At 44.1% G+C, this 14,397-nt stretch overlaps 1 protein-coding gene across 3 annotated transcripts in view; it reads right to left on the reverse strand.

The window, feature by feature from the left end:
- The window catches only part of SPTBN1 (spectrin beta, non-erythrocytic 1), a 115,933-nt gene continuing 101,536 nt past the window's right edge, over positions 1-14,397 (reverse strand). For all 3 annotated transcript variants that reach the window (XM_068186237.1, XM_068186236.1, XM_068186238.1), the window contains 10 exons: positions 13,946-14,190; positions 13,457-13,595; positions 12,476-12,560; positions 11,728-11,924; positions 10,615-10,721; positions 10,032-10,095; positions 4,859-5,097; positions 3,440-3,613; positions 1,749-1,791; positions 1-1,461 (listed from right to left, as the gene is read on the reverse strand). In XM_068186237.1, coding sequence (XP_068042338.1) covers positions 1,246-1,461; positions 1,749-1,791; positions 3,440-3,613; positions 4,859-5,097; positions 10,032-10,095; positions 10,615-10,721; positions 11,728-11,924; positions 12,476-12,560; positions 13,457-13,595; positions 13,946-14,190 — 1,509 coding nt within the window. In that variant the 3' untranslated portion in view covers positions 1-1,245. The remainder of the gene's footprint in view (positions 1,462-1,748; positions 1,792-3,439; positions 3,614-4,858; positions 5,098-10,031; positions 10,096-10,614; positions 10,722-11,727; positions 11,925-12,475; positions 12,561-13,456; positions 13,596-13,945; positions 14,191-14,397) is intronic.

Genomic DNA, 14,397 nt, shown 5'->3' on the forward strand with positions numbered 1-14,397 from the left:
TGACATTTTAAAATAACTTTATTTTTGATCCTCTTTCAAAATTATGATTTAACATTGTCAGAAATGAAATAAGAAACTTACCCAGCATATTTAGTTTTAAAAGCATTTAATGACATCGCATATATTTAACAGATAGGGTAAAAGTCTAGAGGTACAGTTCGATACAACTGAAAGCCAGTTCCAGTACTACTCTTGACTACAGGCCCAGTCATTGAAAGTTCATTCCTATTAAATGTAATTTTTGATTGTGCAGTAAGATGAAAATTTTTCATTACAATAGTTACAGTGACAGAAATGCACACTATGTATCAAAGAGCAAGGTAATGTAGCAAAATTATAACACACAGTGCTGCAGCTGACAAGCAAGTAACCATTTGAGTAACATTACTTTTCCAGTAAATGCTTCAGTTCCACTTTTACACTTATTGATGATTTTAAAGGGTTTATTATACATCTAGTCTTATTATACTTTGTACTAGAATTATCTGAAACATACAATATAATGTATTTCAGCAAAAAAAAAAAAAAAAAAAAAAAAAAAAAAAAAAAAAAAAGACATTTGAAATTACAGTTTATTTAAAACTGTACCAGCCTGTTAATCCGTCTTGAACACCAACATTCTTATCTGTCGTACTCGATGCGGGGACGCTTCGGGTGGTGTTAAACGTTGGGCTGTGAGTCAATGCATACCTGCACTCTGTTACAGCAAAGAGAACACACTACCATTTTAATTCCTGTTAGAATCACAGGGGAAGGCTCTACTAGTCAGGACTCAGCATAACAACCTTAACTGGAAGTGAATGCCTTTGAGAATTTTACATTGGTTTCTCATGTGCACAGTAGATTCGAAAGCACCGCTGCCTTGCATACCAATAGCACTACAAGTGGGTTATTTTCCAAGACAGCCTCACAAAATTGAGGAACAGTTTAAATATTAAGATCTAATCTACATTAACTTCATTAAAAAAAAAAAAAGAAAAAAAAAACAAAAACAAAAACAAAAAAAAAAACCAAAAACAAACCCCCAAAACCTGGTCCTCAAGCTGCCCAATGCACCTCATACGTTTGTAACTTTAAATTCTTTTTTTTTTTTGTTGGCTTTTTAAATTTTAAAATGCTCTATAAATAAAAAAATGTCAATCACATTGAGGAACATGAGGCACAGAGAGTAACGTATTGGTTCTGAGCTCGCATGCTGGAATTCCACTGGAACGGTCAGAGAAGTGCAGTGTGTGGAGATGGAATTCACTTCTTTTTACCAAAAAGGCTGAATCTTTTCTCTTTGTCTTTCTCTTTGTCTTTCTCCCGCTTGCCAGGGCTGGACTCGCTGGTTATTGTGACACTGGCAGGCAGGGTCTGGGCACGGCTGGAGGCTGGAGTGCTCTGGGTGGTCGGGGACACTTCGATTTTGTCTGAAGAGATCGCTGATGTGATGGCCTGAATCCACGTGTTCATCTCCTCCTTCAAGAAGCCCCAAAGGCACAAAACTGTTACAGCCAGCACACCCCTCTGACTCCCGCGACGGTGCGGAGAGGGAACGCACCCGGGTGGAAATGCAAGGAAAACCAGCCCCAGCTCATCCCCTCTGGCTCTGCACCTCCAGAGACACCTCCTAAAGGCTGTACCTGAGCAGCCCTGGGCCTACGCATCACCCACACAGAGTGCACACCAGCTCTTAGCAGCTGCTTCTCCCCATGGTACAGCAGCACAGACAGCACAATAACAAACCGTAAGAAAAACACACTTACATCGTCTTTGGCTTGGAAGAGGTATTCATTGCCATCGGTCAATCTGGAAAGAAAACACCATCACAAATTTAGCCCAGTAGTGGTCACAGTGCTTCAACTCCTGCTTGTCTGGCTCCAGCACATGAGCAGGAGGACAAGGCACACAGGACTGCACAGGACAGTGCCCGTGTGCCAAATGCCCCCAACAACCCCTGTTGTAGTACACACATGTAGTAGCTCTGGGCTCTGAACATGCTCAAGGTGGTACAGCAGCCATGTGGCTGTTGGCTCAGTAGTTGCTCTTTCAGGTACATCTTTTGTCCTTTGCAAAACACATTATCAAAGTTTATTCAATACTCTCAAAAGAAAAATGTCACAGGCAGCACCCAGAGTTTTCATGGCTCCTGTGAAATCCTGCAAAATGGTGTAGCTGCTCTGCTCTTGTTGCTATGGTGGTGCTGCCTCAAGGTCCTGCTCTGAGTATTAGTGATGAGCAGCTGCCTCTCCTCACAGTGAAAGCCAGAGTCTCCCTTCTGTTTGATTCCTATGCTGATTTTACTCAGGAGGTTTAAATGGGATACATTTAACAATGTGATGATACATAGAAATGAAAAAACAGCTGAATATCACCAGAACAAGCAGGAGGCAGGGGCAGCAGGAGCTCTGCTGCAGGTTTCCCCATCTTTCCCAACAAAAAGCAAGCACTTTAACAACTCTTTATGAAAGGAAATTAAGGATTAAATAGCAAAATAACAGTGCTTGAGTAAAAGAAATATCTACATGCAAGTAACTGAGGGGCCTGATGCAGGCGATGGAGCTCTGGGAAAAAAGGGCAGTTGGTTTTTCTGCCTAACTTTGGATTTGGAACAGCATATATACTTCCATTAGCAATTCAGAGAGGTTTAAAATAGTCTAAAGGATGAATCACATAGCTGCAGGTCTGTCTTCAAGAAAGGTACATTTCCCTAAATATTTGCTATATATTTCCACATATATTTTCTATAAAGCAAATTTTCCCCAGATAGGGATTCTCTGATCTTTAGAGGATTCCTGTACCAATACAAAATTACACCACCACCACCTCTGCTCTGCCAAAAAGCCCCAAACACCTGTGTTGGAATACATGACCCAATCAGTTCATAAAGTAATTCTTCTTTGACAGGATTACCTCACAGCTGTGTAATAATAAATATTTTTTAACTGTTGGCATTAGAAGATTGCTCAGTAAACCAAAGAGTTTCCCAAGGAAAAGCCTTTTTTTAACTTTTGAGCAACAGGTCTTTCACATATTTGAGTGAAATGGTCTGTAACTATATGTTCCAGACCTGAATATGTGAGATGTGTTCAGTAGTCTCCTAAATTCATACTGAAAAAATTAAACAGGAGGCTTGATTTGGAAAAGAGCAGAACCACGATCACTGGTCTCCACCAGTTCCAAAGGGAGCAGTTGAAAAACCCAGCACTGTGAAATGCAGGCCCCCAGCTGCAGGCACACACATCTGGTCTTGTCCCAGATGAAAGTGCTCTGATTACTGCAACACTGTTCGGTGTTTGCTCGCTCTGATGAATGGACCACAGCTCAGGGATAGAAAGAGCTTGCTCAGAAAAGCAGGTGCTGCAGTTAACATTCATGGTCAGTTCCTGGGCTGGGTTTCCCAGTGAACACACCCACCCATGGCTTTTCCCAAGGCAGAACACTGCCCCAAGTTTACCTGAGCTTGAACACATGCTTCTTCTTTTTGTAATCGACTGCTACTTCACAGACTGCGTCCTTCAAACTGACGGGGATCTCGTTGTGGTAAGGGATGCCAGAAGCAGCAGCTTTTGAGTCCTTGTAGAAGCCCATCTCTTGGTTGTTTATGACACAGTACACGTTATGCCATGACCTTTGAGACATGGGAAACAACAAGAGCAGTTATAAATGCAATGCTCTCACCTGCAGAACTGGAGAAACCAAATGTCATTACTTCTGTAAGTTACTGGAGATTGGTTGTGTGAGGATGTGAATACAGCCTATGCTGTCCCATGAACTGCAGACAAGGAATTCTTTCATGGAAGCACAGCTTCAAGACTAAAGCCAAAGGGAACCGAGATTCCCAGAGCTCCCTGTGACAGCACATCAGCCTGTCCTCACAGTGGGAGGACTGTTTGGCAGACTGGGTACTTTACATTCTTGAGACAGAAAATGATTGACCTTTTTATGGCAGTGCTCTGTTGTAGAAGGAATTCTCACTGTGCTGCAAACTGATGAATGGAATGGAATGGACTTTGTGTGAAATTCTTGATTGACACAAATACTCTTAGTGGCATCATCCACCTCATTCTTTAATAGAACTGTGAAAATTAACAATTACTGGAAATAAGAATACCCAGACACTAGTACTGGTGGCTGTCACTGCCTCAAAGGTGTTGTCTGGTGTGAACAACTCCAGTGGCACAAAAATCCTGGTACTGCTGTACTCACTTGAGCTTTCAGCTCTGCCAAGTACTTTGGCTCCTACCAAATCCCACAGATGTTGCTGCAGCTCAGCACTCGCTGTGAACATTTCCCTTGTCAGCCAAGTCATAAATCTGGTTTCGAGAGCTCTCTCAGGTCATGAAGGACCCCAGTCATCTTTTTCAGTGCAGACAAATCTCAAAGTTCTGCCTGTTTGAGACCTGCAGGACATTCCTTGGGAATGGAATTGACTATGGTGCACCAGTTGTCCTCTGTTCATGCTGAACAGATTACAGAGTAGGTGGAAAGTGGTAATGTGCAAATAGAAAATGTCAGAATAATATGAACATTTCTAGTCTCACACCTACGTGGTTTTCTTTTCTTGTAGTAACGTACAACTTGAGAGATCTGGAATCAAATCCCACTACTGCCACAAATCCATCATGTGGAGTGGGAAAGTCGTGGCATCTCTCTGCCTCAGTTTTCCACCTCACAAATGTGGCTAACGCTGTCTTTTGTACCAAATATCTTCAGACTGCTGTTCCCCACATGGTGTTCAGCCCTGCAGCCCCACCCCTAGAGCAACAGGAGCCTAGGAGGTCTCTGGGAGCTAAGAGAAGGCTGGAGATGGTTGTGTGCTGTCTTGGGCAGAGCCCTGGGCTGCCCTGCCTGTGTTACACATCGGGCACTGTACCTGCTGGAGGCTTTCTTGCTGTGTGTCTCCCACTCGTGCTTGCGGTGTAGGAAGCCCTCCATCTGGGCTGAGGGGATCTCCTGTGTTTTGGCTGGGAGGGTAGCAGCAGTCTGGGCCTGAACGCCGCTCTTGGCTTTGCGGTCTGATGTCGGGGAAGGAATGGGACTGGACTCTTTGGAACTCGTCCTCTGTTCTGCAGCTCCATTGACCATTTCATTGGTTTCTGCAGTTTCTGCCACCTAGGAACAGTGGAGAACACGTTCAGCCAGAAGCCCCCAGCACTGAGGCATTCTGCAGTTAATCTGTCTCCCTGCACAACGTGGCTGTGTATAAACTTTGCCTGGACAATGACACAGGCCAGTAAGTTCTTTCTCGCACTCCATGGAGACACAGGAGGCCAAGGAAATTAGAAGGTAGGAATGGATTAGTACCCATTTTATAGGTGGAGAGACAGAAAAATAAAAGCAGCTGAACATCAGTGTGAATTTTACTGTGCTTTGCTCTGCTGGTCAATTCTTTTATTATGTTATTCCTAGAATGAGAGCATTTAATTCTGTTGCTAAGTACTCAAATGTTTGGAACAGTAACAATCACACTTTCTGCAAACCTAGAGGAACAGTAGAAGTTATACACATCAGCCACCTTAAGTACATTTATGGCATTACTGGGGCATTAAAGGTCCATAAACGGTATTAACTATGAGTCAGCAGAGAAAGATGTCACAATCACCCAGGAGCATTTACAAAAATGTGTGCAATTGATTTGTTTCTGTAAAAGCTCCTTTCCCGCTTTCCCCGTTCCCCTAGTGACACAACAAAATCAAAACATGCAGAAATTAGAAAGATTACACCATGCATCTCCACCATCCCAGTTAGGATATTGGATCGTAAAGACAAGGGGAATGAGGTCACATGTCAATTGATCGAGGTCTGGTTCAGACTGGCGTTATTAGGTGGATTGGATTTTGGTTAAAGGAACTGAAAACCACCACAGTCACACAGCATCACACAGCTATTTACCCCCAAACAAAGACAGAACCAAGGCCTTGCCCATCACTTGCTTTGTTGGTCGCGTTGCCTGGCGCACTGGGATCGATAGCCTAGAGAGCAGCCGTGTTTCCAGCAGCTCTCACTGGTCAAGCTGGCGACGTCTTCAGGAGCCATTCATCCAAAAATCATTTAAATTGGAATCCTAATGGCTATAAGCTTTTGAAATGCAGCTTGGTCCCAGTTTTTTTTTTTTCTTGTACCATTACTTTGACGTGTAGAGCCGTTGGTAGCAGCTCAGGAGTTACACAACCAGTGTGTAGTATTATTATTAGCAAGTTACTAAAGCTCAGTGCTGCTAATGCTCTAGTAGATTACAAACATTCTGGACTGGTTTTATGCAGGCAAGCAGGTTTTTGTAAATGGCACAATAATTAGACATTCCCACTTCTGCACATGGCCTGGACAAATCAAAAGCAGCCAAATTATTATGCAACAAACTCAATTTTGCCGCTGTTTGCTAGAACTTCTTACACCTGCCCAGTATCCATTATTGTGCCTCACACCTTGTACCTCACCATTGGCCTATAAAGATCTGAGTGTCAGCTTGCTCTGACCATGGGAAGGATTGGTTAACTGCCTTTAGCAACCTAAACCTCCAGAGCACAGACACTACACCCTTAAACAGGGAGAGAATCACAGCTCACATTGCACTTCAATCAGATCTGGCTTACCCTGTCCCTAAAGACACATAGCCTTACACTGCTGCTTCACAACTAGGATCAATCTAAGCCATCAACCCTCACTACTTGTACCCAAATCTCAAAGTATAATAAAAATGGTGCATTAAAGTGGGGGAGAGGGTAAATAGATGAGGCTGAAGTTTATCCAAACACTGCCAGAAGACAAGTAGTGGAATGAACAACCCCTGAGTCACCATTCATCACCCGTGTCAACCACCAACAAATCCCTTCAAGAACAAGGAGAGCCATTTGCACACCTTTCTGTCCAGTGACAGCTCCTGAACTTCAAACTCTGCTTTGCTGCTGGCTGGAGGGACCTGACACTTCTTACCAGCACTGAAGAATCACACAGCCCACAGGAACTCGTCTCCACAACTTAAATAAACTCCCCAGAAATACCTGGACCCTGCACTGACACAGAAAGCAGTGCATTTGCTGGAGCAGTACCAGCCAGATGAGAAAATAGGACTGCTTTGGGGGGTACCTAGAACCCCTAATCTGAGGTAAACCAGACCAGTTTCAAATCAGCAGCCACTGCACAGCTGCTCAATATATTTGATGGGAAATAATAAGGAATTTAGTGCTGCAACCCTGTGGCTTTGAAAAGTAACTGCCAACTTTAATTACACCATCAGAACTGCACCTTCTACATCAAATTCTACTGGCTGTAAAAGGGCTATGAAAAGCTTTTCTAATGCTTTTTCAGGTTTTATTTCCTTTCTTGTGTTATCTACAATTAACAGAAAACAAGCAAAATAAATCACGAACAGCTTTGCGAAGGATGTGTCATGAAAACGGAGGAGAAAACGGAGCTGAACACACTTTAATGGAAACATGCGTGGGGCATGCGGAGACAACGCCACAGAGGACAAACAGCAACAGCAAACTCCTGTTACAACACAACAGGTCTCGTGTACATGATACAGTTCTCTCAGTGGGGCCTGAGGGGTTAGTTGGAAGTACTTTAGTGGCTACAGGCTACTCTGGAAATCTTTAAAGCAGGACTGGGACATGCAACGAGACAGGTGGTGACAATGACACAGGTGCCCCTTTGGATTTCACAGTGCTTGAAGCAACATCTGCTCAGTTCATCGAGTCAAGGCTCTGCCCCACAGATGAAGAACCAGATGATTTGCCTGCTTCAGATACAAACAGATGCCAACCTCTAGGCTGCTCTATCAAAAGGACCTTCCTAATGCCTTTAGCCAGACCCACAGGCTGCAATAAATAGATGAAATCCTACTCTTCTAGTGCCTGAAATGATGCCCTTAATCAACGACTTACTTTTTCTTCATCATCATCATCACCAAAGTGGAATTTTTACGTAAGTGTACTAATACAAAAAAAAAAGTCTATCTCTATAAATTCCTTCTACAGACTACTTTTTTCACCAAAATACATGGGAAGGCTCTGCAGATGGTGGAATCTGAAGCTACAGCTATCCTGCCCTGGGAACTGATACACTTTTGAGGCACAGGGCAGCCACCAGAGCATCCCCATAAATTCATATGGAATTTTAAAAAGCATTAAGAAGCTATATGTTGTTATCCTGACAAAAGAAAAAAAAAAAACACGCATCATGAAGTGGAAAGACAAAAGTACAGTTACTGAAGCACATCCTTTCAATCACCGCTCTCTGTTCACAAGCTCAGCCCACACAGAACAATCCAGCTGCACTGCTCAGCCAGTTGTCAGAAACCAAAATTCTGATCAACAGCAGCACATCTTGTACCTCACTGACACAGCTCTGTACACCCAAGGTATTGCAACACAGGACTCAACAAACTGAGCTTGGAAGTTCTCTTGGAAGACTGAAGTGCTGATGGCAAAGATGAACATGGAAATGCATCATGTAGCATGGCAATAAAATAAAATTTCAAAAGAAGCAAACAGGTGATGTATAAGGCTGTCTAACCAACAAGATGATTATCTGGGATGTGCTTGAAGATCACCTCACATTCCCTGCCCAACTGTAGAGAATTTATAAACTTTAGAATGTCAACAGCTCACTTCACGACTGAATGCTAAAGAAGAGCCAAAAGGTTTTATTTCCAGAAAGAGAAAGACAGAACTGCTGTGTACTGTGGAGCATTGGCAGAGTCTGTGTGCAAACTCAGACCTAACTAGGACGGGCTTCCTTAAGCCAAACTTGTGCTGAAAGGCATATCCTGCCAGAGCCCTCAGCTGGGACTCGTGTTTGCTGTACAGCACTGTAAGAGCCCCGATATCCACAGATCCCAGCCTGCCAGGAGCCTCTCCTGCACTGAATGTGACCCCAGAGAGCCAGGCTCAGCAACAAAGAAAAGTGTCCTTTCACTCAAAGCATTATCTGAAACAAGGAGGCTCTGCAGGAAGGGGGTGGGGAGGGCAGCCAGATTCGGATCCTGTGTTGCATTAACTCCAGAGACATTTACTGGCATTGTCATGGCTGCACATGAGGATTCTTGGCATGCCTCCTGACTCCACTGCGACACCCCCTGTCAAGAAGGAGTGAGTAAGGCATGGAGCATTCAGCCTGCACCTATGTAAAATAAAGAGCTGGGACCTCCTCAGTGTATTTTATTTAGTTTTTGAAGGAAAGCATCACATCGTCTCCCCAAGGGGTTACACCCTACTCTCATTTACACCCCTACCTCTCTCGTGCCCAGAAATAAAATTGCTGTAGTGCCAACTGGACAAGACTGAGGCCAAATGGGGCCCCAACACAGCAAGATCACAACTCTGCATGAGGACTAAACCCCCAGATAAATCTAGATACTGGTTTTGAATGGTTTATTTCACGTTTATTTATCTCTGCAGTCAATGAGTCCATTCTGCATGGAATGTTATACAAACTAACCTTAAGGCTTTTATTTGTCCACAGTCACACTCCCCCCCTCCCAGCCCTTCCTGCCCAGCTCACTCGTGTGGATTATCTTTGGCCTGGTACATAATTCTTGCTAATGCAGCTGATTTAATAAAGTTGCCGTGCTGAGACCTGTTAGTATAACTCGATGCGTCATACCTGTCAGGTCCTAGTGCTCTTCTTCATTAGGATGTAATCTCATTACATCTCAATTACTCATATAAAGGACGCTTTCGCTGGAAAATCTTAATACTATTAGCGACATGAAAAACTCACAGTAAATAACATTAAATAAATGTGTCACCTTAAAGCAACTGAGTGTCAGTGGGGAGATTCAAATAAACAAAGATTAAAGTGAAGCAAATATATGTCCAAGGGGCTGCTAATTAAATAAAAGTCAACTGATGGGAAGGAAGAGAAAAGCAGCAGGGAAATCTGAAGCCAAAAGATTAAACCAGTACCAGTAAACCATACTGAAAAAAGGTTTCTGTTGCTGCAAGTGATTCTGTGGGTCACAGTCCAGACCACGAGCGGTCATTGGCTGTCCGTCTGCTAATAAAGTTTTTGTAGTTTTGGTAGGTTTGGGAGCGGTAACTAACCCGTGGAGATTCCTGGTCTGAGGGCAAACCGTTTTGGGAAACTTGTTCTCCTTTTGTCCCATCCCTGTTGGAGAGAAGAAAAAGAAAAGAAATTGTATGAGGTTCTTGGAAGTCACCCACCTTGTTCAACAAAATGAGACTTTCTTACAGAATATTAATTTAAGAAATCCAAGCATGTTCCTAAAATCCTCAGGCCCAACTGAATAAATCCACTGTAAATTTAACCAGGCTTTACTGACAGTTACCTTACAAATAAACCTCTTCTTAGCATATAAGCAATTTAATAAATGGCTTAAAATCTGTAAATGATGCTCATCAAAGAAAAAAGCCAAGGTTGTTCAGAAACTGCAATGGCCCAGGGGACAAAAGCAGCATTCCCACTTTTGGGCCAGGGATGCCTCAGCAGAGACAACTGGAAAATGGGAACTTGGTACAGAATTCAGGGATCTGGGAGAGGTCCTGTCCCCATAAACCACCAAGTCTTTTAACAAGGGTCATGTTACAAACTCATACAACCTCCTCTCCTTTTACAGCACTTTTTCAGCCCAATGGCTCCCCAAGGGAAGTGCAGAGTCCAGCTCACCATTGCTGCTGGGAGTCTCCATCCTCTGCAACCTTGGGCTCCGGAGTGGGCGGCTGCCTCTTCCTCTCCTCCTCCTCTTGCTGCCGACGCACCTCCAGCAGTTCCAGCTGGCAGAGGAAACATTTTTTATTTAAAAACAGGGCTCGTTTTTTGAGGGGTGTTCTAGAAACTAACAACTCTGTATGTTTTTCTGAAACATTACTGAAATTAAAGTGAATGGGTATAAACTTGGAAGGCATCAGTCTTTAAAAGCATTTGTGGCGCTGAATTTGTCAGGGAGGCCATTAGCATCAGACCCTCTGACAGCAGCTCTCCACTGGCCATGTCTATTTTACAACTCATTCTATTAGAACAAACCCCAGACAAACAAGAAAACAGCCCAAGTTATTAAAATATCCAAAAGTGACAACTTCTTGTCTGTTTGCCAAACACAGAAATAAAATGTTTCCTGTCTGAATCCCTGAAATTGCCCATCTCCATAAAAACAGCCTGATTTGTGAAGATGCTGAGAAACTCCAGTTCCTTTTGTCTGCAGCTGTGACACTCAGTGTGTGTGAAAACGCAGGCCACGTCAACTGTAGTGTCTAAAGCCAAATTGTTCTCCAAATATGATAAAATGCTCTCCAAGCATTAATGACTGACACTGCAGTTGTGTTCATATTGGGGTTTGGGTTTTTTTTGCTTTTTGTGTCTTCCTAATGAACAATACAGCCTTGCACTGGAGCAGTCACAACACAACAAACATCACTGTCACTGCCCCCTTCCCACCACTGTCATCTTTAACCAAAAATAATTGGCCAGCCTGTACAGCATAGGGCTGGAGCAAACTGTTCAGCTCTGAAATTTTCTTCTGGGTCATCACACCCAGGCCTGAGACAGCTCCTGCTGACTCTTTAGGTCATTTATCATTTAAGCTTTTTCCTTGCAGGTTGTAGAGTTCAAATTAACCAAAGAGGGTTTTTTAGTATGGCTGGAAATAGGAAACTTCAGGCTCTGTGTGGCTGGCTGAGGTCAATCAACAAACAACCAAGAAATGGAGATCAAGTTGGTGATGCTGGGAGTTATTCCAAACCACCAGCCAAGAGGAATGGCCGGGGCGGCTCAGACACTCACCGTGGTCAGTCTCTCCAGCGCTGCAAACCTCTCGTCCCAGGTAGCTGCGGATTTTTCAAATGCTTCGTGCCGCTTGATTAATTTCTCCACCTCATCAACGCTCTGCCCTATTTCACGACTGGACAGGTAGGGCTCCTGTCCCAGCAGCCAGGCCTCAGCCACGCTTGCATCTCTGGAGAACTGGTGCACCTCCAAAACTGAGCAGAGAGGGCACAGGTGTCAGTGCCATTAATGTCACAAAGATGAGCATCATGGAGTCATCAGGCAGCTTTGGGATTTACCTAAGCCCAGCTCAGGGAACAAAGTACACGCACTTGGCTAAGTGATCCCCCTAGCTAAGTTCAGTGAAACTGGTCACTGAAAAGACAGACATTTCTCCTATTGGCTTTGCTTTAGGAAAAATGCAAGTTTCCTTTTGTAAATTTAGTGTGCTTTTTTGTTCTAATCTGCTGTGACCTAATAATTTCAGCATAGAAATTGGAATGTGACACCTGCAAATACAGTAGAGGTAATGCTCCGAGCTCCAAATTTAATCATATAGAGCAAGACCTTTGGTGAGGGTTTCTTGGTTTCAAATTCATTATTTAACAACCAGCAGGTTGAACCTTGCAGCTATTCCAGCACAAACACACTTCCAAGCACTGTAACAGAAAAGTGAGGAGCTGCAGGGTTTTTTCAATGCTCAGAAAGGCACAGTGAAGAAAGTTAGATATGGCCCTGCCCAAAAGAAATCCAAGGGTTTCCTTACTCAGTCTCAGCCACTCCCATCTGTCTTCCCATTTGTCAATCATTTCTTTTCTCTTTTCTGTCAGCTGCAGGAGCTTTTCCTTGATCTGGATGGAGAGCAGAGAGCAGGGTTGTTACACAAGCACCAGGCAGCAGCTGCCCCCCACCCTGCACTGACAGACACAGCACAAATTCCTCAGGAAGTGACTTCACCATGCAAACAACAGCTGTTTTTCTCTTCCAAGTATAAATAAATGTGACATTTCCATTAAAATATCACATTTGCATAAGCATTCAGTGTCTGTTAAAAGCTACAGCACACAGAGTATTTGATAAAAGGGTGTAATGGGCAAACAAATGTAAATAGTGCAATCAGGCACTGAATCTTCTGCCCCTTTCCACTGAATTATGCAAAACGTGCTGCTCAGGACTGTTGCAGAAGCTCTCCCCTTCCTGAGAGGGAAGTGCCTCACAATGTTTGGTTATCCTCCCTTCCCCAAAGGGAGGCAGGGGAACCAAGGGCTAAGCCTTTATCCTGTGGCCTACACATCTCATAAAATAAATCAAGGCTTTAAGCAGTTGGATATGGTTCTCTTAATATTCCTTGAATTTAGTCCCTACACAACAAACATTTTCCTGCTCATTCCCCTAGCAGGCCTCTCCTCAGCATTCCATTTCCCCTGCAGGGAGCTCAGGCTGTCGCACAGCTGCATCTGCCCCTGCTCAAGGAAGACACCTTTCCATTCCAGAGCCATTCTCTGCAGAATGGAATGCAGCAACTTCTTTGCATTTTCTGGGCTGAAAACGACACTTTACATCTCAGTGTCATCTCTGTTACCCAACATGAATTGCCAGAGTGAAGTTATACCCTGATTTTCCAACAGGAAAAACACTAGTCCCTAAGGTGACACTTGTCGTTATTCCTCTGTGGGTGCCACAGGGCAGGTTTCTCCCTTGTAAGGAACCCCCAGGAGCCCATGACTGTACACAGGGAGCACAGTACCTCCTCAGATGCATAGTGTTTCCTGGCCAGCAGAGACTTGCCAAGCTCAATGCACGTAGTGAAGCTGTCATTTCGGGCATCAATTTCTGCTTTGATCCCCTGGTGATTGTTCATGAGGAGTTCCACAGATGAAACATCCCTAAAATTACCAGAAACACAGATTTTGGATTCAACAGCTGCTACATTTTTAAAACTGACCCACAACTCCATAACGAAAAAATTGATTCCTAGATTGTCTTTGTAGTTCAGGAAGCCTTTCCCAAGGAACAGCACCATTCTGGCCTGAATCAGAGATTAAATAACCCCAGTGTGACACCAAATCTCTCTGGGCACAATTTTCTATGGCAATTATTCCAGCAGCCACCCACATGAGCAAGTTGCTGCAGCAGCAGGCTCTGAAAGCCACTCTCAGTGATACTGAGCCCTACAGATATTCCTCAGGTGACCTGCAGCCTTATCTTTGGATGGAGAAGGGATGCCTTGCATTACCTTGGCTTTTCCTGGGCTTCTATCTGCCGGATAACGTCTTCCATCCAGAGCATGAGATCCCGAACCATGCTGAAGAAGCGGAATTTGTCTCCTGTGTCCACCAGCCTCACCCTGCGGCCCTCACAGGCATCCAGCAGTGCCTTCCATGCCTCTAGGACCTCGTTTTCCCTCTTCTGGATGTCATCCGCCTTGTCCCCAGCGTAGGCAGCCTGGAGGCGTGCTGCATCCTCCTGCAGCTGTCGCACCTGCAGCAGTTCAGGAGAGACAAAGCCATCAGTGGGTTTGTGACTCCTGAGTCACAAATACAGAGACACTTATCTGCTAATTCATCACTTGAGGGGCTTTCTAAAGTCACTGCAAATGGATTTGGTCTGTTCACACTAGAAAGGTCTGTGCTGTTAGTAAGCCAGTATTATCCCTCAGAGAACACTGTAGGGTCAAGGGACCCCCAA

Source organism: Anomalospiza imberbis, chromosome 3, assembly GCF_031753505.1.
Source record: "Anomalospiza imberbis isolate Cuckoo-Finch-1a 21T00152 chromosome 3, ASM3175350v1, whole genome shotgun sequence".
In the NCBI taxonomy this organism is placed as follows: Eukaryota; Metazoa; Chordata; class Aves; order Passeriformes; family Viduidae; genus Anomalospiza; species Anomalospiza imberbis.